At 42.7% G+C, this 22,666-nt stretch overlaps 3 protein-coding genes across 5 annotated transcripts in view; 1 reads left to right on the top strand and 2 right to left on the bottom strand.

The window, feature by feature from the left end:
* The window catches only part of LOC123506489 (dual 3',5'-cyclic-AMP and -GMP phosphodiesterase 11A-like), a 181,483-nt gene extending 174,107 nt beyond the window's left edge, over window positions 1–7,376 (bottom strand). The window contains exon 1 of the mRNA XM_045258621.1: window positions 7,242–7,376. The gene's annotated coding sequence lies outside the window, so the exon portion shown is untranslated. The remainder of the gene's footprint in view (window positions 1–7,241) is intronic.
* On the top strand, window positions 2,321–8,496 carry LOC123506519 (gamma-soluble NSF attachment protein-like). Of its 3 annotated transcripts, none has more exons than XR_006675459.1 (12): window positions 2,321–2,404; window positions 4,059–4,126; window positions 4,312–4,396; window positions 4,603–4,620; window positions 4,798–5,005; window positions 5,107–5,177; window positions 6,064–6,128; window positions 6,275–6,387; window positions 7,234–7,380; window positions 7,516–7,623; window positions 7,750–7,835; window positions 8,340–8,496. XR_006675459.1 is itself a non-coding variant. In XM_045258658.1 (11 exons), the coding sequence occupies exons 1-11, from the start codon at window positions 2,346–2,348 to the stop codon at window positions 7,774–7,776; spliced, it is 969 nt and encodes a 322-aa protein (XP_045114593.1). In that variant the 5' UTR covers window positions 2,321–2,345; the 3' UTR covers window positions 7,777–7,891. The 3 variants fall into 3 exon arrangements, 1 of the variants encoding a protein (XP_045114593.1); XR_006675458.1 differs by having other exon boundaries at window positions 8,063–8,496; XM_045258658.1 differs by lacking the exon at window positions 8,340–8,496 and having other exon boundaries at window positions 7,750–7,891.
* A 9,193-nt stretch (window positions 8,497–17,689) lies between these two features.
* LOC123506488 overlaps window positions 17,690–22,666 on the bottom strand; it is a 33,234-nt gene continuing 28,257 nt past the window's right edge. Inside the window, exons 23-30 of the mRNA XM_045258620.1 lie at window positions 22,356–22,563; window positions 21,877–21,908; window positions 21,274–21,379; window positions 20,702–20,926; window positions 20,150–20,285; window positions 19,546–19,651; window positions 19,260–19,360; window positions 17,690–18,495 (exon numbers count right to left, since the gene is read on the bottom strand). Of these exons, the coding sequence (XP_045114555.1) occupies window positions 18,323–18,495; window positions 19,260–19,360; window positions 19,546–19,651; window positions 20,150–20,285; window positions 20,702–20,926; window positions 21,274–21,379; window positions 21,877–21,908; window positions 22,356–22,563 (1,087 nt within the window). The 3' untranslated portion in view covers window positions 17,690–18,322. The remainder of the gene's footprint in view (window positions 18,496–19,259; window positions 19,361–19,545; window positions 19,652–20,149; window positions 20,286–20,701; window positions 20,927–21,273; window positions 21,380–21,876; window positions 21,909–22,355; window positions 22,564–22,666) is intronic.

Genomic DNA, 22,666 nt, shown 5'->3' with positions numbered 1-22,666 from the left:
TGTGTGTGTGTGTGTGTGTGTGTGTGTGTGTGTGTGTGTGTGTGTGTGTGTGTGTGTGTGTGTGTGTGTGTGTGTGTGTGTGTGTGTGTGTGTGAGAGAGAGAGAGAGAGAGAGAGAGAGAGAGAGAGAGAGAGAGAGAGAGAGAGAGAGAGAGAGAGAGAACGGGAAGGGGGGGAAGGTTTACTTTGAGTGGTAGCATTGCAGCGTGATGCCAATATGAAGAAGGCCAGTAATGCAAGAAATATTGATAAAAGTGTGCCAGTATGGATAAGGGATTAAAAAAAAATAAAGGAGAAAAATCTGCAAAAAAGACAAAATATAACAAGTATGATGAAAACTGAGGAGATTTCTAACCTGACCAAATTCTACCTAACCTTACTGAAACTAACCAGGGAGGTGTGAGGGAGGAGCAGGGACATTAACATTAGAGACAAACAAAATTAATCAACAGTAGCAGGTCTGAAGAACACTAACATTTCTGACTGAAGCAAGGAAAATTTAGTATTGTTCAATGCCTCAAAAACTCAATTTCTCCATGTATCATCTCGACACAACTTCCAGACAACTATCCCTTCTTCTTCAATGACACTCAACTGTCCCCCTCTTCTTCACTGAATATCTTTGGTCTATCCTTTACTTATAACCTAAACTGGAAACCTTCACATTTTATCTTTTGCTTAAACAGCTTCTGTGATGTTAGGCGTTCTGAGTCGTGTCCTCCAGTTTTTCTCCCCCTTCCTCTCCCTCCCCAACTGTCAACTCTGCATTGCGGTCTCGTCCACCCACGTACGGAGTATTCTTCACATGCATAGGGGCTTACACTTAAATAAGGATGGAATCAATAGATTTCGCCTTATCATTTCCTCTCCTCTGACTGACTGTCTTCAGCCTTTTTCTCACTGTCGTAATGTTGAATCTCTTGCAATATTCTACCGTTATTTTCATGCTAACTGCTCTTCTGAGCTCATCAACTGCATGCCTCCCTCCTTACGCGGTCTCGCTGCACAAGACTTTTTACGTTCCCTTATCCCTATTCTGTCCACCTCTCTAATAATACAAGAGTTAACCAGCACTCTTAATCATTCATACCTTTCTCTGGTAAATTCTGGAACCCTCTCCCTGCTTCTGGATTTCCAGCTTCTACTTGAACTCATTTAAGTGGAAGGTTTCCAGACATTTATCTCATTCTTTTGGCTACCTCTCTTGACCCTATTCGGGGACTGGCATGTCAGTGGGCCTTTTTTGTTTGATCGTTTTTGTTGCCTTAGTCCAGTTTTTTCACTCTTACATAAAAAAACAAAGACATCAAAAAGGGGAAATAGATACAATTCAACGTGGAAATAGAACAGCAAGAGAAATCAGCAACTAACACCACACCAAGTAAACAATGAATGAGGACAAACTGGTATCAATTGTAAATACGTAAAAACTTCGAAGCTCATTTTATATAGACCCTTCCCCTTCCCCTTCCCTTAAAATTCCTCCAATTAATAGTGCCACCATCATCATTGACAGGTTTCCTTTCTTAGCCGCGCACAACACCTCAGTGAAATTTGCGCGCCGACCCACAATGCGTTGCGCCTCTGACCTCATGGATCTTTGTGACGTCACTCAAAGCGCCTCGGCTGACCTTCATTACTTGATTAACTAGAAAATTACTTTAATATTAAACATCTCTCTCTCTCTCTCTCTCTCTCTCTCTCTCTCTCTCTCTCTCTCTCTCTCTCTCTCTCTCTCTCTCTCTCACCTTCACTGTGAAATGAGAGAAACAGTACGGATATTTTTTTTTCTTAGCATTCATCACCATACTTATCAATACCACTGACAGTCAAACATACAAGAATATAGATGATGTGAGCCGGGTGGAGTATCACTATGGTGCAGAGAGAGTAAGAATCTTGGCTCTGTTTACCTTGTTTGCTCTCCGTACGTGATACAGACAGACAGACAGATAACATTAGATCAAGTGAGATATAGAACAGTGATGACCTAGAACGCTCCACATCATCTAATGAAATTTAAATACTATATACAGTCCATTACGGCAGCCCAGAATACCTTCATACATAACCAAACAAATTAAGAGAAAAATGACGCAATAGATTGAGAGGGAAGTGAGCGGAGCATTTTGAGGCTTTTGCAGGCTGTGAAGCAATAGAAATGCATATCATGGGTTTTATATAAGCCTGAAAACATAGATAAAGTATACGATAGGTCATTATTTCATGTGGTATAGAAGATAACATAGCAAGGAGCACAGCATGAAAACCGTCCCCAGCAGTGAGTCGGTCTCCAGCGCGCGCATGTCAGCTGAGAAGGTAAACAAACTCGCATCGTAAACAAACATGGCAGCCACGAAGAAAATCGAAGAGGCTCTTGCTCATATTAGGGAGGCCGAAAAGAGGTAATACAAAGTGAAACCATGTCCACTTATCTCCCTAATACCCGTAGAGGCAGCGGGCTAATGTGTGCACGAAATGTTTGGGGATTATGGGAAAATTTAGCCTCGAGAAGTAAAATGTTGGTTATCTTCTGCTACTCGGGAATAGGAAAATCTTTTATCTGTCATATTTACCTTCCTGTGTGGTGGCAGAGAACGTAGACAAGTGTTGCAGGTGCTTAAGGTGCTGGTGGTTATGGGGCAGACCGTAAATTAAGGTTTTTGTGTATGTTATCTATGATGGGCGTGGAGATAGAAAGGGGGGGGAGGGAGAAGCCACCCACCCACCTCTGCTTATTGTAGGGTTAGGGATGCGAAGTGGAATGTCTCAGCTGAGTTACTAAAGGGAAGCTGCAGAAAGACAGTGGACGGAATTTTTAAGCTTTCTGTATTATCTAAATTTTTGTCCACCTACACTCATTCATGAAGTCTTAATACATGTCCGGCCTCTTCCCCCTCCACACACACACACACACCTCCAACCTTCCCCCTCCATTGTCCATATAACGCAGGAAAACAGTGGACTAATTATTGATTTCTGTTTTACCTCCAGTTTTTTTGTCATTCATGAAATCATTATTACGTCCATCTTCCCCCTTCTCTCCCCCACATCTCCATCCTTCACCCCCAGCGCCCAGATAACCAAAGGGAGGCTGCGGAAAGACAGTGGAATGATTCTTGCTGTTCTTTGTATTATCTAAATCTTTATCCACCTGCCCTCATTCATGAAACTTTATTATTATTCCCGGCTTCTCCCTTCCCCCCCCCCACCACCACCATCCTTCCTCCCCCATCATCCATATGACGCAAGAAAACAGTGGACTAATTATTGATGTCTGTATTACCTCCAAATTTGTGTCCTCATTCATGAAATCCTTATTATGATGTCCAGCCTCCCCTTCCCCCCCCTCCACACCTCCATCCTCCACCCCCATCGCCCAGATAACCAAAGGGAAGCTGCAAAAACACAGTGGAATGATTCTTGCTGTTCTCTGTATTATCTAAATCTTTATCCACCTACCCACCTTCATGAAATCTTTATACTGTGTCCAGCCTCTCCCTTCCCCCCCAACACCTCCATCCTTCCCCCCATTGCCAAAAATAACTGAAGGGAAGCTGTAGGAAGACAATGGAATGATTTTTAATGTTTTCTGTATTACATCCAAATCTTTGTCCACCTGTCCTCATTCATGATTTTTTTTTTTTTTTTTTTTTTTTTTTTTTTTTTTTTTTTTCTTATACCATGTGGGCTTTTCACGGGAATTTATGGGCTAAAGGGGATACTTTTTGGGGTACCTCCTATCTCAAAGCCCACCCGCTAGGAAACCGTTGCCCCGAGTGAGGAAGCCCAACCTACACTCGGACCGTGGACAGGATTCAAACCCGTGCGCTTGGAGACCCTCGGACCCCAAAGCACGCATGGTTCTAATGTACCACGGCGGCCTCCCCCTTTCCCCTCACACCACCATCCTTCCCCTCAATCACCAAAATAACCTAAAGGAAGATGCAGGAAGATAGGGGACTAATTCTTGCTGTTCTTTGTATTATCTTTGGTTTTCTGTATTACTATGTTACATTGTAAAAGCTTCTCATTCACACCACAATTTCCCTCCCACAGCCTTAAAACGAGTCTCTTGAAGTGGAAGCCAGATTACGATGTGGCTGCAGATGAATACAATGCAGCAGGTGAGCAAATAGTCTAATGTTTATTTCTGTAACTTGGTGGTTTGTTGACTGATACACCATTTACCTTGTGAGTCTTTCTCTTCTCATGTACTGTCTCTTCACCTAACCACTCATCAAGGTAAGGTTATGCAGCAGTGACATGTATTGATTCAGTGACAACAGCTAATGAAGTGTGTCTGTTCCAGCCACGTGTTACAAGACAGCCAAGCAGTTCACTCAGTGCCGGGAGTGTTTGCTCAAGGCGGTGGAGAACTACAAGCTCAACCGATCGTATCCTTTGCCTCATTGCCCTGTGTTACTACCACTCGTGTGTTTTGCCTGGAGTGGTGCACCTGTACAGACACACAACACAACACATACACATATTTGTATTGCCTTCACTTTCATGGATGAGATAATTATGTGCAAGAGTAATCATGATGTTGACAATATCTTTGTAAAAATGTTCTCATATCTTCCTTAACCAAAACCTCCAGATTCTTCTCAGCTGGGAAGTAAGTGTTGCTGGAAATGCCTTCATTAGACAGACTTAGCAATGTTACAGGATCTCTTTGTCAAATATTTCATTATAACTGCAGCTTTAATCATTTTCTAAAGTTAGGTACACAGTTTCTGAAGTGCAACAACTGCATAGATTTGGCCTCTCATGGAGCTTCCTTGTGTTCACTTAGGTGTCTAGACCAGGCAGCTCTCATCAGTAAGGAGCTCGGAGACTTGGAATCCATCTTTACCCTGTGCCAACGAGCAGCTTGTATGTACCGGGAGCACGGCATTCCTGACACTGCCGCTCTGTCACTGGAGAAGGGCGCCAAGATGATAGATACCCAGCTGCCAGAAAAAGCCCTCATCATGTTTGAGCATGCCGTCGACATTGTGATAGTGAGATAGCCACACCTTTGCTGTTCTTTATTGTGAAATTGATCTACTCGTATATTTCTTTCCACAACTTGCACTTGCTGACACCACACTGCCATCCACAGACTGAGGACCGGCCCAGGCAGGCAGCGGAGTACCAGAGCCGTGTGTCTCGCCTCAACGTCAAGATGCAAAAGTAAGAGGAGGTTTCACGACATCTATCCAAGTCTTTTGTTAGACCATTTTTGTTGCCATTAGCCAAATTTCCCTTACATAAAACAGAAGAGCATGTTAAGGGTTATAGTGATGGTTGTAGCAATGGGCTGGAATCTATATTCTACAAGCTGTCATAGCTTATGATGTCATCATAGCAAGACAAAATGACAAATTTTGGATATAAGTCCATCTATAACAGACTCTAACCTTGTGATACGAGTATAGTCGTAAGTGCTATGGCAAGCTTCACCCTGTCATAGCATCACCAGTGACCATCTTTTAAGTCTTGTCAACATAGTGGGAACACAGCTGTCTGCACCATAACACGATCCCAATCGTAATTTATTATTAATATAACAATAAGTATCAGTAATGTTGACTAAATAGTGACCTTCTTTGTTGCAATAATGTATTATTATAAATAACTGCCAAGAGGGGTACGATCAGTTTTTCCCAAACTCAAACAAGCCTTGCCCCGCACAGCCTGCATGTGTCAGGCTACCGGATGTGATTTTCTCCTACCTATCATGTTCCTTTTGTTTGGCTACACTGTCTTACTATTTCCAAAAGTAGTAACATGTCAAAATCATTTAGATCAAAGAAAATTAGATCAAGAACTTATTTCTTTCTATATATTTAAAGTTGACATATTGTGAGCATTAAGGTCAGTAGAGTGACGGTCAGGAATTCTGCGAGACCTGACGATAACTGTGTAGAATACGACCACAGGTTCTTACAGTCATTGGCCAGTTTTGTAGTCACCTCATCAATGTTTATAGTTTTAACATAGCTTTGAACATTTTCCCCTCAAATGCAAGTGTACTTTTGTGTCTACACTTCTTTCTGAGAGTGCTTTGGTGTTACAGGTATGATGCTGCAACAGATGCCATCAGGAGAGAAATCTGCTACCACCAAGCTGGAGAGAATCAGCGTAAGTCACTGTTGTCAATGACTTTCAGGTTAACCGGTTGAATTTAAACCACATCTCTATCCTGAGTCTTGTGTTGTGCAATTATGTGTGATTTGGAAATGGATGTTCACTTCATGCTGTTCATGTACTCCATTACGTGTTGCCAGCTGCCATTGGGAGGCTCACCGTGGCCCTGGTATTGGTGCAGCTGGCCCGGGGTGACACTGTGGCAGCAGAGAAAGCCTTCAGAGAGTGGGGATCCTACTGTGAGAATGAAGAGGTGAGATCTCCTTCATACTTCATATATAACCAGTATCACCAACTGTTACAAATGGTGATGATTAGCCCTTTCTCAAATTAGTACTCCCAATTTGAAGTGAAGCCATAATTCTTGGTTATACATTTTAAGGATTTCTGGGCTGTGGTAATCACACAGCCTATTGCAGTTGCTTTGTACTACTTGTGGCAGTGTATGCTCCATGACACAGGATATGCAGTGTGTCTTCTGCATGGTCTCCCCTTGTAATGAATGATATATGCCTTGGAATGGTAATAGAAGACAGTTCTCCCTGAACCTTGAAAGCTACCCTGTCCTTGGCACAGGATGTCAGTGTGCTGTACAGACAGAGCTCCAACTTGCAGATTCACAACGGCAATAACAAAAATAAAAAAGGCCCACTTAGTTGCCATAGAGGTGTGATAGATTTTGCCAAAAAAAAAGAGATGAATGCCTTGAGACACCCTCTTACAGGAAGAAAAGTCATAGGAAGTTGGATATACAGAATTTACCAGAGAAAGGTACGAATGATTGAGAATACGGGTTAAGTCACATTTGGGAGTTGGACAGACAGAATAGGGATGAGAGGAAGAAGAAAGCCTTGTACAGCAAGGTCTCAGGAGGAGGGGAGGTATGCAGTTAGCAAGAGCAGTTAGCATGAAAATAGCTGTAGAAGATAGCAAGATGCAACATTCCAGCTGTGAGAAAGACGCCGAAGCTAGTCAGCCGAGATGTAAAGGTTTTGATTCTACCCTATCTAACAGAACTGTGCAAGTGGAAGAGTGGTAAGGGTCACAGTGTTGTCCGGCATCACGTGGAGGTGACTCGTTCAAAACTGGTTGCTTTCAGGTACAAACCTTGGAGATGCTGATCCAGGCCTTTGATGAGGAGGATGGAGACATGGCAGTGAAGGTCCTGAATAGCCCCTTCATCAAACATATGGATGTGGAGTATGCCAAGCTGGCTCGCAGTCTGCCTGTCCCCAAGTGCAGCCAGGTGAGGCCCTGCACCAAGAAACATCTTGTTTGAGGCTTTCAGTATGATGAAGGACACATCAAATTCATAAAGTGAGAAAGATTGCCTTTAACCGAGACAGACTTAATGCAAGCCTAACTTTATCTCCCCAAATAGGAGACCAAGAAGCCAGGAGTGACTGACACCTACCCACCCTACACCTCCAGCTCTGGGGCTGATGTGGATGCCCTTGCTAAAGGTGTTGGTAGCACTTCAATTAGTCAGGTGAGAACATCATCAAAACTTAGATGTGGATGATATGCAAAAGATGCATAATGTAGTAATGAAATAAGGTTAGAAAGGTTTACCTGGCAGCTCAAATAGCCTTATATCGTTGTTCTTCCTCTCCAGAATGATGAGGAGCTGGACTTGTGCTGAGTTGACCTGGAGGGGTATGTGTGGCATCACTTCATAGGCTGCATTGCTGGCAGGATGGTGTAAGTTCACCTGATTTGGTTACTCATCAATCCACACGGCAGCTGGTCACGGTAGAGCTCAAATTACCTGCATGGAAGAAATTTTGACAAGAAAAGTAATTGTGGAACCTCAGATATTATCACTATGGCTTGTAGTCTGTGAGCTGCTTGAACCTGAGTCATACAGAGCATGTGAGGACCTCCAGTATCATTTTATCTTGTCAAGAAGCTTTCTGTGTTTGTTGCAGGTGCATGATAGCAAAGATAAGCCAGCAGGGAGCCAAGCTCAACATAATCATTCAGCTAAGTTTTCCATAAATCAGTAATGAGAGCAACATGACACAAATCAGTGCTGGAGAAGGTGGAGTTCCAAGCACCAAGGAGGGTGGAGGGCAACTTGGTTGCTCATAGTTAAGAAGTTTTGAGGTTAGCCTGAGCTGTTTTCTCATTCTATGCCATCAGTAGTTTGATATGAAATTAAATTTTCATCCTCAACAGTTTTTGAACTGACAATCTTATTTTCAGTACTTTGGATGCTGAGGCACAATCTTTTCAACATTGCTCCAGCAACTATTCAACTGTGTGATATTCCCAAAAGTTTATACACTCTCTTTCTGAGCTTTGGAAAAATTATGCTCTGTCTATGCCAGAAAACAGTGCTTGGGAGAGCAGAGTTGAGTAACACAGAGTTGAGTTACACTTCTTTCTGCCACACTTCACTAACTTTGCCAAGGGAGTCTGAGGGACAGATGTTGTCCTTCCTTGTCATCTCATGTGTGACTTTTACAGACATTCCAAGAAACTCTTGTGCAGGTGTGCAGCATCCCTGAATCAGCCGGGTGATGCTCTCACCGACTGTTCTGGTGTCTTAGGATTACATCTATGTCATTGCCATGCAGGTTACAGGACGACCTGCTGTTGTTATTTAGGGTTTGAGTAGCAGTTACTGTTTTTCTCCAATTTCATTCGTCTTTGTTCCTATGGACGTGGATTTAATGGTATAATATGTTGTTACGGAAGTATGTTTTGTCCTGCAGCGATGCAGCTGCACATCTTGTTATTTGTTGTTAAGATAATCTATAGAGGAAACATTTCTATTAATAACCAGCAAAGATAATCTATAGGAGAAATATTTATATTGAACACCTGGCAAGGTGTTATAAGGAGAGTACAGACCATGGCCATTACATTTACCTCTTTTTAGCTTTATATAATAGCATCGTTTTATTTTTTCAAAATTTCATTAACAAAGCAATGAATAGGCAAGTACTGTACATGCCATCAGAAGTAAAATAGTGAAAGTTATTATATTTTGGAAATTAAACTGTATGCAATTAACAAGTAGAATATATATATATATATATATATATATATATATATATATATATATATATATATATATATATATATATATATATATATATATATATATATATACACACACACACACACACACACACACACACACACACACACACACACACACACACACACACACAGTCTAAATCCTGTCACATGAATGTGCCCATCTTGTGGCACAGTGTCTGATCAGTGGTAAGCAATCTAATCTATGTCTTAATAGACTAATGTACATTGATATTTATTTCCTATCGAATAATTGTGATGATTAAATAAGGGAATCAGTGAGATATTTATTTTATTGTTTAAGGTTATCATGCAACACATTTGGTTGTATTTGTCACCAAAGATGCATACACCATTCTAGAAAACACTGTGCAACAATATTGACTATATGCAATGGATGCCAGTTTATGCAGTGTCACACAAGTTCTTATTTGTGGCATCTCAGTTCCATTAAACATACAAAATCTGGCACATTATAACTGAAGAACAGATGAGTGAGACCTTGGTTACATAAAGGATATTATTTTCTCATTTTCATATTGTTTGTAAATGAGTAGTTGCATATCATTCCAGGGCGGCACCACTATTACTGTAGTCCAAGAAGTGGTGGCAGACACCCCCACCCCTTCCCCCAAGACAGTAGTGTAACAATGATGACGCTTATATTGAATGTTTTAGGTGTCCTGTGTACTTCTTCATCTTCTCCAGTCTGTCAAAGCAGAAGCATGCAGAGGGCTGCTTGTTATACATTTGAATTTTTTTTTTTTTTTTTTATTTTTTATTATTATTTGTATTCCATTAAGTATGTCAAAAATCAAAGTTGATGAGACTTTTCAGCCAAAACATCGAGACTTCTGCATGATGAGTTGCATTCAGTCATTCGTACATTGAGAAACATGATGGTTTACTTTGCGCCTCAGTGTACTGAAGACTACTCCTGTTTGCCTCATGTTCTGCTCTCTTTCAAGTTGCCAACAGCAAAATTTAATGTTCTTGTGATTCATGACTCTCCCATTTTATGCATATTTATGTGTGTGTGATCAGTAAGTGCACCTGTCTTTCGTTAGTGTGTCTGCTGGTTGTGCACGCCCTTACGTTATATCAATCATTGTGGAAACCGATACTTGTATATACATACTGCTCCATATATATGCATATACATATATACATGGCAACATTTTGGTTGTTGTTGTTGTGCATCAAGGTTGAGACAGATAGGATCTATAGATACTTTTAAGTGAGACCTTAATCTCATTTAAGATAATGCTGTTGAATTTCGGTATTTAACTTATATAACACTAGAAAACTATTTATCATGGTTCTCAAATGTGTTATTAGATGCATTTTTGTTGTGATTATTATGAGGATTTCATACGAAACTGTTTTTGTTATTGTATAGTTCAGAAAGTTCCGTAGCTTGGAAACTAATAAACTTTGAATGGCTCAACTGTGATTGTACTGTAATCAGGTGCCTGATTATACAAGGATTAGTACCACGAATAGTGAAACTGAAATCCTCCTCAGCCATTCAGAGTTATTCATGAGACGACACATTTTGACTTGTCATAGATTAGCCGTGAACTAATACTGTTGTGTGTCCTCATGAGCATTATACAGCTTTAGATTTATTTATCAATAAATGATCTGCAATACTAACACAGTGTATCAACCCATCATTTCCCTCAACCCCACACACAACAGTCACACATAAGTTTGAAAGATTTGAGATTTATTAACTAAATATTGTTACTACTACTATTACTATTATTATTATTACCACACACACACACACACACACTTATACACACACACGTCCGGTAGCTCAGTGGTTAGAGCGCTGGCTTCACAAGCCAGAGGACCAGGGTTCGATTCCCCGGTCGGGTGGAGATATTTGGGTGTGTCTCCTTTCACGTGTAGCCCCTGTTCACCTAGCAGTGAGTAGGTACGGGATGTAAATCGAGGAGTTGTGACCTTGTTGTCCCGGTGTGTGGTGTGTGCCTGGTCTCAGGCCTATCCGAAGATCGGAAATAATGAGCTCTGAGCTCGCTCCGTAGGGTAACGTCTGGCTGTCTCGTCAGAGACTGCAGCAGATCAAACAGTGAAACATACACACGATGACCACCGTACAAGGTGGACATATAACCAGCAGCTCTGATAACTGCAGAATGCAAAGCCTGAATAAACCTGGTGATGTATTGTAGGGGAAAAAGGGGATAAGGCACGATCCTGTCTCCTATGTTATTTTGAAATTGCTCAAATTATGGCCGAAAAAGTATGAAAAGGAGAATATAGATGGTGTTGCCACCATTATAAACAGCAGGGGAGCCAGATCCAGAGGGACGCAGATGATTGAAATGCCTTTGGGACTAAAACACCTAGGAAGTTGGAATAGTGAAAGGGAATTTTTTGGCTTCAAGGAGGAAAAAACAAAAATGTGAAGGATAATCACAGTGGAAAAGAACAGGATCAGCTCATTGGGGCAAACTAGGAACTGAGGGATAAGTATGATAAGTGAGAAAATACTCTTGTAATGAACAATGCATGAAGAAAACTCTGGATCAAATAAAAAAGGAAATGTGAGAACTATGAAGTGGCATTACAAGGACTCAGCGGCACAGCTAGTATTTTTGCTGCCCTATACAGAATACAATATTAAAAGAGCACATTAACCCCTTAAAGTGTGCGTATATATATGTGTGTGTGTGTGTGTGTGTGCATGTGTGTGTGTGGTGCTGAGGGGGAGACAAGGTAGGCACTGGCTCCATCACTTGTGGCTCCTGCTTGCCCTGGCTCACCACGACTCTAAAACACTTCTGCAGGGCCTCCACTACTTACGAAAGTTTCTATGACTACGGCAACACACACAATCTTTCAATGTTATGGCCTAGTGTTATGTTCTTGATACACAAAGTAGTGCTTTCTATATGCAATGAAAAATCAGTCGTAAAGTATTTTGTAAGTAGTGGAGGCAATGCAGAAGTGTTTCAGAGTTGGGGCGAGCCAGGGTAGCCAGGAGCCATGAGTGATGGAGCCAGTGCCTACCTTGTCTCCCCCTCAGCACCACACACACACACACACACACACAATACGCACGCACGCACGACACAGTATCACCATCTACAAAAAATATAAAAAAAAGGCCACACACACACACACACACACACACACACGGCCCGGTAGCTCAGTGGTTAGAGCGCTGGCTTCACAAGCCAGATGACCGGGGTTCGATTCCCCGGCCGGGTGGAGATATTTGGGTGTGTCTCCTTTCACGTGTAGCCCCTGTTCACCTAGCAGTGAGTAGGTACGGGATGTAAATCGAGGAGTTGTGACCTTGTTGTCCCGGTGTATGGTGTGCGCCTGGTCTCAGACCTATCCCAAGATCGGAAATAATGAGCTCTGAGCTCGTTCCGTAGGGTAACGTCTGGCTGTCTCGTCAGAGACTGCAGCAGATCAAACAGTGAATTACACACACACGGTCTATGAGCTCTGAGCTCGCTCCGTAATGGGGAAGACTGGCTGGGTGACCAGCAGACGACCAAGGAGGAGGAGGTGAATTACACACACAGTATCACCATCTGCAAAACCAAAAAGAGGCCACACACACACACACACACCCGGCCTGGTAGCTCAGTGGTTAGAGCACTGGCTTCACAAGCCAGAGGACCGGGGTTCGATTCCCCGGCCGGGTGGAGATATTTGGGTCTGTCTCCTTTCACGTGTAGCCCCTGTTCACCTAGCAGTGAGTAGGTACGGGATGTAAATCGAGGAGTTGTGACCTTGTTGTCCCGGTGTGTGGTGTGTGCCTGGTCTCAGACCTATCCGAAGATCGGAAATAATGAGCTCTGAGCTCGTTCCGTAGGGTAACGTCTGGCTGTCTCGTCAGAGACTGCAGCAGATCAAACAGTGAATTACACACAATACGCACGCACGCACGCACGACACAGTATCACCATCTACAAAAAAAAAAAAAAGGCACACACACACACACACACGGTCTATGAGCTCTGAGCTCGCTCCGTAATGGGGAAGACTGGCTGGGTGACCAGCAGACGACCGAGGAGGAGGAGGTGAATTACACACACAGTATCACCATCTGCAAAACCAAAAAGAGGCCACACACACACACACACACACCCGGCCTGGTAGCTCAGTGGTTAGAGCACTGGCTTCACAAGCCAGAGGACCGGGGTTCGATTCCCCGGCCGGGTGGAGATATTTGGGTGTCTCCTTTCACGTGTAGCCCTGTTCACCTAGCAGTGAGTAGGTACGGGATGTAAATCGAGGAGTTGTGACCTTGTTGTCCCGGTGTGTGGTGTGTGCCTGGTCTCAGACCTATCCGAAGATCGGAAATAATGAGCTCTGAGCTCGTTCCGTAGGGTAACGTCTGGCTGTCTCGTCAGAGACTGCAGCAGATCAAACAGTGAATTACACACAATACGCACGCACGACACAGTATCACCATCTACAAAAAAAAAGGCCACACACACACACACACACACGGTCTATGAGCTCTGAGCTCGCTCCGTAATGGGGAAGACTGGCTGGGTGACCAGCAGACGACCGAGGAGGAGGAGGTGAATTACACACACAGTATCACCATCTGCAAAACCAAAAAGAGGCCACACACACACACACACACACTATCACCATCTGCAAAACAAAACAAAAAGGCCCACACACACACACACAGTATCACCATCAGCAACAAAAAAAGTCACACACACATACACACAGTATCACCATCTACAAAAGGAAAAAAAAAAGACGCACGCACACAGCACACACACACACACACACAGTATTACCATCTATAAAACAAAAAAAGAGGTCACACACACGATATAACAGTAAATCATGTTAGATATGGACAGAGAGAGCCAGGAAGGGAAAACATCTGGAAGGCTCCCGCCATAGTGACGTCATTGGCCCAACCCGTTGGGCCGATGACACCCACACACACACACACACACGATATAACAGTAAATCATGTTAGATATGGACAGAGAGAGCCAGGAAGGGAAGACATCTGAGAGGCTCCCGCCATAGTGATGTCATCGGCCCAACCCGCTGGACGATGACGTCACAGACTGGCCCGGTGGTGTGATGACGTCACAGCCCTGGCCTGACCTGCCGGTCTTATATACGTTACGCAAATCATTTTGAAAATGACTTATCGAAAAAACGCCGCCAGACCAGAATGCTTCACATATTCTGACTTCGCACATATTTTAATTAATACCAAAAATATAAAGAGATTCCAAACCCCGGTAATATCAAAGATCTTTTAAAAGGACTATAAATAAAATGTTGGAACCTTGACCCACCTTAAAAAAGGTCAAATGTCAGCCCAGTCTCACTTCAAAGGAACGAAACACCCTTTAAAGAATATAAACAGTCTTTTCCAACACTTTTGAGAGAGTTGGAGCCAGAAATAAATAATTCACGGGGGTACCAACAAAAATATTATTGGAACATTAACATTGTTAGAAAACAATTCCACTCTCCACTAATTCCGCTGACCAGGAAAGCGAAACACTTTAAAACACATCAACTATTTTTTGAATACAATAACATCTTGATACTTCCTCTAACAAAAATTTTCCTACGACGGTCATGAAAATTTGGCGCCAAAAAACAGCCTTATTTAACACAAAAACAACGCCAACAACAACATGCTGCCCCCCATACACGCACGGAAAACACTTCAAACACAACCAAATACTTGTAGAAAGAATCAAATCTTACAATTCAACCCAAATAAACTGTCCAGGAATTAAAGAAAATAATCCTGGATTCTGGGCTGGCGCTAGGCCTCCCCCGGCCGCCGGGGGAGGCATATCCAAGATGGCGGTGGGGCCGTAGATGGGTCGAGCCCCCTTGTAACTCACTTAAACCTTCACCAAACTTCAACCTGCTCATGGTTCGTGTATCTCAATGGCTGATATGAAAGCTTAGTAACGCGGCTGCATGTTGTGGCAAGACAGGCGTATAATACTGAGAGATAAGGCTGGAAATACTGATAAATATGGGATCACAAAAACATTTAAAAATGGCACGAAAGGCATTTGATGATTTATCCTAAGTTACCCCTTGGCTAGCTCGCCTCAAATAAACACTCACTTTGATAACGTAGTCCTGCTTCTGTGGCTCGGTTTCGTGGCTTAGTCCAGTAATAAGATGAAATGGAGACGCGGAGACACCAACGCAGTCTTGTTATTGTCCCCAGAATCTTCAAAAACACTCGTGAAATCTCGTACGAGTCACTTCAATCAGAGCCGTTTGAGTGTAGAAATCTTGTTAATGTCACTAGAATCGCAAAAACATTCTCACAATCCCATGTCAATTCAACCGGAGGCTTTTGAATGTGGCAGTACCTGCTGACTTGCACACCTCCTGCCGTCACGAAAGACTGTGGAGTGAGGAGTACTGGGAGACAGTGGGGGTGGAAGGGTGAATAGCACTAAGCACCGTGGCGCTGTCGTCTGTCCTTGCGTAGCCACAGTCGCCTTATTACTTAAAAGAGAAAGTTTGCCATCAGAGTGGATTTGATGCTACTGCATAAATAGGTAGTACAACTTGTCCTATACTTATATTCATACTAATAAGAATGATATAATTAGGTATTAATTAAGTAATGTGAATCCTGCTGATTCCTCACTGCTAACGCGCGTTTACTACAATATGACATTTTGATCAGAAATGTCTTAACCAGGCTATGGCTTGTTACTCTATGCTTGTTTCATCTTAATATAACAACCATCAAGCAAAGATAACCAGTGTGTCTGCATGCCTGCTGTATCTTTCCTTCTATCGAAGAAAAAAGAACGAATGGGCCCTGTGGTATTACTTTTATTCAACTGACGACATCACAAGACCTGGAAGATTAGCTATTCATTTGTAAATGCAACAAACTTCAAAGCTCGAGTGGTTATGTAATATTTACTAAGCGTCAGAACGGAAAAATATTTAGTTTAGTATCCCCTTCAATTTTGCGTTATGCAACAATTCACATTAAAAATATAAATATGTTTTGACGTATTTATAAAATGTGTGTGTGTGTGTGTGTGTGTGTGTGTGTGTAATTCACCACGGTCGTCTGCTGATCACCAAGCAAGCCTTTACCCATTACGGAGCGAGCTCAGAGCTCATAGAGCGATCATCGGGTAGGACTGAGACCACAACACACACCACACACTGGGAAAGCGAGGCCGCAACCCATCGAGTTACATCCCGTACCTATTTACTGCTAGGTGAACAAGGGCTACACATTTAAGAGGCTTGCCCATTTGCCTCTCCGCTTTCTGGTGTGTGTGTGTGTGTGTGTGCCTTAGAGGCACGGCACAATGGAGTGGACAAGCCCTACTATGGCTACAATAGAGAGCACTTACCACTGCACCAGAAAATTACTGTGCGTCTCGAACAGCGAACCAACATGCTGCGATTCGAACAATGAACTACTCAATCAGAATAATCGAAGATCAGCCAGGTTGTCAAGAATGTTTCCTCGGTAATTAAAGCAGATATCTCATTAATAAAGCTCTAAAGCCATGAAAACATCCTTCAAAACATGTGTAACCTTATCTGGAGCCTTTTGCAAGTAGCGGAATATGTTGACATGGTGTTTCTACGACCAGCCCAGCTGTTGCATGTTATCCCGCCGCACTCGTACTTCACCCCACAGCTAAACAAAGCCTATATTATGTACAGAACACTTTCTGCTTAGCATTACCTCTACCATTATTTGCAGAAACTCGCGTTACACCCTGTATAAAGCTGAGGCCTTGGGTTGCAAATATGGTTGTAAGGGAAAGTTACATAAAGCATTAAACACTTACTCTTCAGTGGTTTCCTCGTCCTCAGGTTGCTCCATGTCAGCTTCCACGTCTAGTGGATAGAAAGGCGAGTTGGTGGCAGTCTTGTGTTCCGGTAAAGATATACAAGGAGTGACGAGCAGAGTGAGCCACTAGTGTGTGTCGAGTGTTACTGGAGACTGTCGAGCCAAATAGCTGCTGGCGATTGGCTGAGTTTGATCTTGGTCTTGATGAGAGAGAGAGAGAGAGAGAGAGAGAGAGAGAGAGAGAGAGAGAGTGTGTGTGTGTGTGTGTAATTCACTGTTTGATCTGCTGCAGTCTCTGACGAGACAGCCAGACGTTACCCTACGAAACGAGCTCAGAGCTCATTATCTCCGATCTTGGGATAGGTCTGAGACCAGGCACACACTTCACACCGGGACAACAAGGTCACAACTCCTCGATTTACATCCCGTACCTACTCACTGCTAGGTGAACAGGGGCTACACGTGAAAGGAGACACACCCAAATATCTCCACCCGGCCGGGGAATCGAACCCCGGTCATCTGGCTTGTGAAGCCAGCGCTCTAACCACTGAGCTACGTGTGTGTGTGTGTGTGTGTGTGTTCACCTATGTCATTTCTTTTATTGCCAAATGCTATTGTCAAACAAAAAAAAGAAATTCTTCTCTATGATGAGCAAAAATTATACAGCTTGAGCAACAGTTCGTCAAGTTTACTCGTCAGGTAAGCTAACACATCCACACTGTCATGCCAGGAACATCATCAGTATGAATGAAATTTACAAACATATAACAACATATTACAAAACATATGTAAGCCATCACAAAGAATATTACGAATATTGCGAATGGAGAGGAAAGTGTACAATGGAAATACTGATTCAATTTCACTAAGGAGTCAACAACATGAACCTGATGCGTGGTGAGGCACAAAGCACGGCTAACATTGAATTCAACTGGCGCCACTTGTATACATAACCATCTCCTCTATGGTCAAAACGCTGATTTCCTGTAACTTACTCATCTAATTAATCATCTGGCGCGCAGCTCATGTGATGACTGAGTACCACATAACTGCCTGCGCCCATCACAGGTGTTGGTGATGAGCGGCACCACCACCATGACCAATGAACACAAGACACAAGTTAATCCAAACCTCATGAGCTGCACGGGGCAACAGGTTTGGTGCTCGACATTGTGTTCATATTTCTTCCAAGGTGACATGTCGAGGAACTTGTAGTGTGAATAGTTTTGTTTGTGCAACATTTGGAAGCACATTAAAACAAATCAGTGTTACGTATGTCTCTGTAGGGTTTGCGAGGACTAGTGTGTTACTTCCTCTTGGCTCGCAGGTACAGTCCAAAGAAGCCGACGAGGTGGAAGCAGCAGTACAGCACCGCCATCAAGCCGAAGTCAAGAGACAAGTGTGAAGGGTCGAAGGTGTACTCCTGGATCACCTGCTTGCCCGTGTGGATGCAGGGCACACCTGGCGGCATTTCACACGCTGCGGGAGGGAACAGTGCTGGCGTGAGAGACAGTTGTACTTGAAGAAAAATAGACTTAATCCCTTTACCTTTCAACATTACAGCATCAGCTTCTTATTCCGAGTGTCACCAGAAGATATGACGAAATTGAGGATGGTACTTTTTGTTATTGATGTCCCTTAACCCTTTCAGCACCACGTTATTTTCTCAACACCAATAAATTACTTGGCCTAGTTAAGGATGATACTTTACGTTATCAGTTATAAATCATCTAGTTACTCATATAAAATACTATAATTTCACTCTATCATGGCTGACTGGGAAGTGATATAGTGAAGGTTAGCTTGGTACTGAAATGGTTACCACACTATTCACAACAATCATACCTTACTCTGTTACAACTGACTAAGAAGTGATCTAGTAAAGGAACCACTGGAAGTTACAAGCCATCTAGTTGTGACAGGTTAGCCCACTACTGCCATGAACACTTACACTATTAGACTAACTAAGAGGTGATTTAATAAAGGTATCTAGAGGAGGTTACAAGCCGTCTAGTAGTGACAAGTTACCATTCCATTGCCTTGAACACTTACACTATTACAACTAACAAAGAGGGAATTTAATAAAGGTATCTAGTGGAGGTGACAGGTTAGCACACTACTGCCATGAACATTTAACACTATTACGACTAACTAAGAGGGAATTTAATAAAGGTATCTAGTGAAGGTTACAAGCCGTCTAGTGGTGAACAATTAGCACACTACTGCCATGCACTTGTACTTACTGATGTTGGTGACGTCCAGCCACTGTGTGATGGTGAGCGCCTCATTGCTGTACATGAACCAGGACAGGTACTTCACCCACCCGATGAACCACGGCATGGTCCTGCGGGAAATGAACCAGTATACGACAGTGTTTGGCGGTTCTGCCTCGCACTCAAATTGAACTATGTTATCACCAGTAACTTCTCTGATTCCGACATTTTTTTTCTTTTTATTATTAATCTCTGTCCGTTGAGATTTTCAAGGGGAAGTGCTGTCAGGAAAAAATGATCGTCTGTCAGTACTCACGTGAGGTTGATGAAGAGTCCGCCAGAGATGAGGAGCACCACGTCGAAGGGAATGAGGAAGAGCATGATGTAGGGAATGCTCTCAAACATCGCCGAGAACATGGAACCTGAAGACAAACACCCAAGCATCAACAATCTCGCAGCATGACTTTTTACATTGTCACTCTTATATTGGCCACCTCCATACTGTAAAAGTTAACTGAAACTGATAGTCATAATTTTTCAAACCTTTCACTGGTAAACTCTGAAAATTCCTGAGCAACCAATACAGCCTGTAAGATTTTTAAAGGCAATGGTGGTTTCTATCAACCCCTTCAATACTAGGACACATTTTTACCTTGAGATTTGTGTAGGATTAGACCATTTTTATTAACATTACGAAGAGTCTATGGAGGTCAGAAGATTAATGTCCAGATTATTCACCATTCTAATCCCCCCACAAGAGTTTCTGAAGCTGTATAAATTCACCATATAGTAAACAGAATGACTATGGAAACGCGTCATGGTACTGAAGGGGTTAAAATACCAATGGAAAAATAATACATGGAACTTCCACCTTTTCTAATAATAGTGCAACAAGAGCGTCAGTGTCTCCCGGTGCTTACCACACGCAGACGCTGTGTTGGCAGTGAAGATGGTGATGAGAACCGTCATGGCGAAGTGATAGAAGTGCCGTTGGAGGCCCACCATCCAGTAGCAGATGAGGCAGAATATCAGAGGGTCCACGATGAAGCCAGGTATCTGAAGCGATGCGGGGAGGGAAGCGAGACACAATTTAGAAAACGCACCACACAGGATCTTATCATGACACGCTTTGCTCACTCAGACTTGCACCATGACTATTTTCCAGCGCCACTGAGATGATTATCCAAGAGTATTTCTCCTATTAATGATGTAAAATTTTACTCAATCTGTTCCTAGAGCCATTTTATAACGGGTGTTACTCGTTTCAAGGCATTTGTCCTAGATTTTTTACTAACTCTTAATTTTGTAGGGAACTGGCAATCAAGTGGGCCTTTTCTTTTTCTTTTTTGTTGTCCATGGCCAGCTTCCCCTATTCCATAAAAGTAAATACCCTTGGTAGTATAAAAACACTCAAAATACATCAATTTGTACCCAAGAGGCGGGTTTTCTGTGTCCTGCCCTGCGACACTCACCAGGGAGATCATCTTCGACAGGTAGTAGGTGTCGGAGCGATATATCCCGTTCTTGTACTCCCTGAGGAACAGCGGCATCTCCTGCGGGAAGATGTTGAGCACCCCGTAGAGCGAAGGGAAGGTGTTCTCTGTGATGAAGATGAACAGCACTCCCTCGATGTCCTGAATTCCTGCCTGGTTCACTTGCACGTTGGTGTAGCAGATGCCGATGAGAACCGCGATCAACTGAGGAGGAGAACGAGGGAGGATGAATTCTAGTTGCCGCCTTCTAGTGACTGCTTCATGTTGGTCTCCTATATTGGCACTGAGAAACGTACAGCATGCACAAACACTCGTGAAGAAAAGAACATTTGATATTTGTTGGATATCGTCACTAGTCTTGTTTGAAAGTTTTATTATTTTTTTTTCACTAGCCTTGTTTGAAAGCATTTTTTTTTTTTTTTTTCAGTTTTATGTTTGAAAGAAAATTTCAATAATTTACAAGTACTTGATAAATATTTGGGTTTTTAATGTTCAGTGCCCGCTCTAACACCTCTTCATCTCCTGGCATGCTCATGGACTCGCATACTTACAATTTTCTGCATGATCCTGATGGAGTGAATAGCGGGGTTCCTGTAGGAGTCGACCAGTGAGCGCCATGTCAGCCACCACCACTGCACTAACCAGCCTGGCTTCTTTCTGCAAAGCGAGAGAGGCTGTGGTTGTGTTGCAGTGTCCTCCAGGCTTCACCTTCCCCCACACGTTGACATACAAGGCTTAGATACATTACTAGAGTCTATCATACAACACGCAACACACAACACACCTTCATACAACACACAACACACAACACACCTTCATACAACACACAACACACCTTCATACAACACACAACACACCTTCATACAACACACAACACACCTTCATACAACACACAACACACTTTCATACAACGCAACACACAACACACTTTCATACAACACAACACACAACACACCTTCCCCCACACGTTGATATACAAGGCTTACAAACATTACAAGAATCTATCATACAACACACACCACACAACACACCTTCATACAACACACAACACACCTTCCTAACCTAACCTACCCTAACCTTTACAACACACACCACACTTGACCTATGCCATTTAATGATTCTAAACACCGAAACACAATAATACAACTACTTACGGTATTTTTTTGAAGAACGGCTCGTCTTTATACTGAAAAAGAGAAACAAGAAACTCAAAATCTCATCTCAGGCAGCCTTTGTTTTCCTTTTACCTTCAAACAACAAACCAAACCACAGTAATTCAAAAACAAAAGGTGATACTGAAAGATTCATCTACTTAACCCCTTCAGTACCACATAGACGCGTTTCCATATTCATTCTGCTTAGTATTTGGTGATTTTACACAGCTTCAGAAACTTATGTGAGGGATTAGAATAGTGAAGACTGTGGCCATTAATCTTCTGACCTCCACAAAGCCTTCCTAATGTCAATAAAATGGGTTAATCGTACACAAATCTCAAGGTAAAATTGTGTCCCAGTATTGAAGGGGTTAAAATCACTCAACAACGTAAAGGGGAGCATAACAAGGAACAAACAGAAACAAAGATATACCAGACTCTCAATAAACAATACAAGATTTCACCCAAACAAGACTTACTGTGCTTCCACACTCCATATTGGCAATCTTGATGTTGTCTTGGTACTGAATGGTGATGTCGATGTCCTTGCAGTAAGCAGAAACGGCAAAGTTGTCACATATCCTCCTGATGCGTTCCCTGGAGCGAGCCTCGTGTCCAGGGAAGACTGCGAGGGTGTGGATGTAGTAGTCGGCTGGGTTGAAAGTTGCCGGACATTTGTGACCCAGACTGTACAGAGGCGGGAGATTTGTCATAAGAATTGTGTTTGAAAGTTGCAGGAAATTTGTAGCACAGACTTTAAGAAGATGAAAAATTGATCATACGATTTTTA

Source organism: Portunus trituberculatus, chromosome 20 (assembly GCF_017591435.1).
Source record: "Portunus trituberculatus isolate SZX2019 chromosome 20, ASM1759143v1, whole genome shotgun sequence".
Lineage (NCBI taxonomy): Eukaryota > Metazoa > Arthropoda > Malacostraca > Decapoda > Portunidae > Portunus > Portunus trituberculatus.
This window is presented reverse-complemented; position numbering and strand designations above follow the sequence as displayed.

Coding starts and splice junctions, on each gene's coding strand:
- LOC123506519 (XM_045258658.1), top strand. CDS start 2,346: ATGGCAGCCACGAAGAAAATCGAAGAGGCTCTTGCTCATATTAGGGAG. Junction 2,405..4,058: donor ATTAGGGAGGCCGAAAAGAG/GTAATACAAAGT, acceptor TCCCTCCCACAG/CCTTAAAACGAGTCTCTTGA. Junction 4,127..4,311: donor AGATGAATACAATGCAGCAG/GTGAGCAAATAG, acceptor TGTCTGTTCCAG/CCACGTGTTACAAGACAGCC.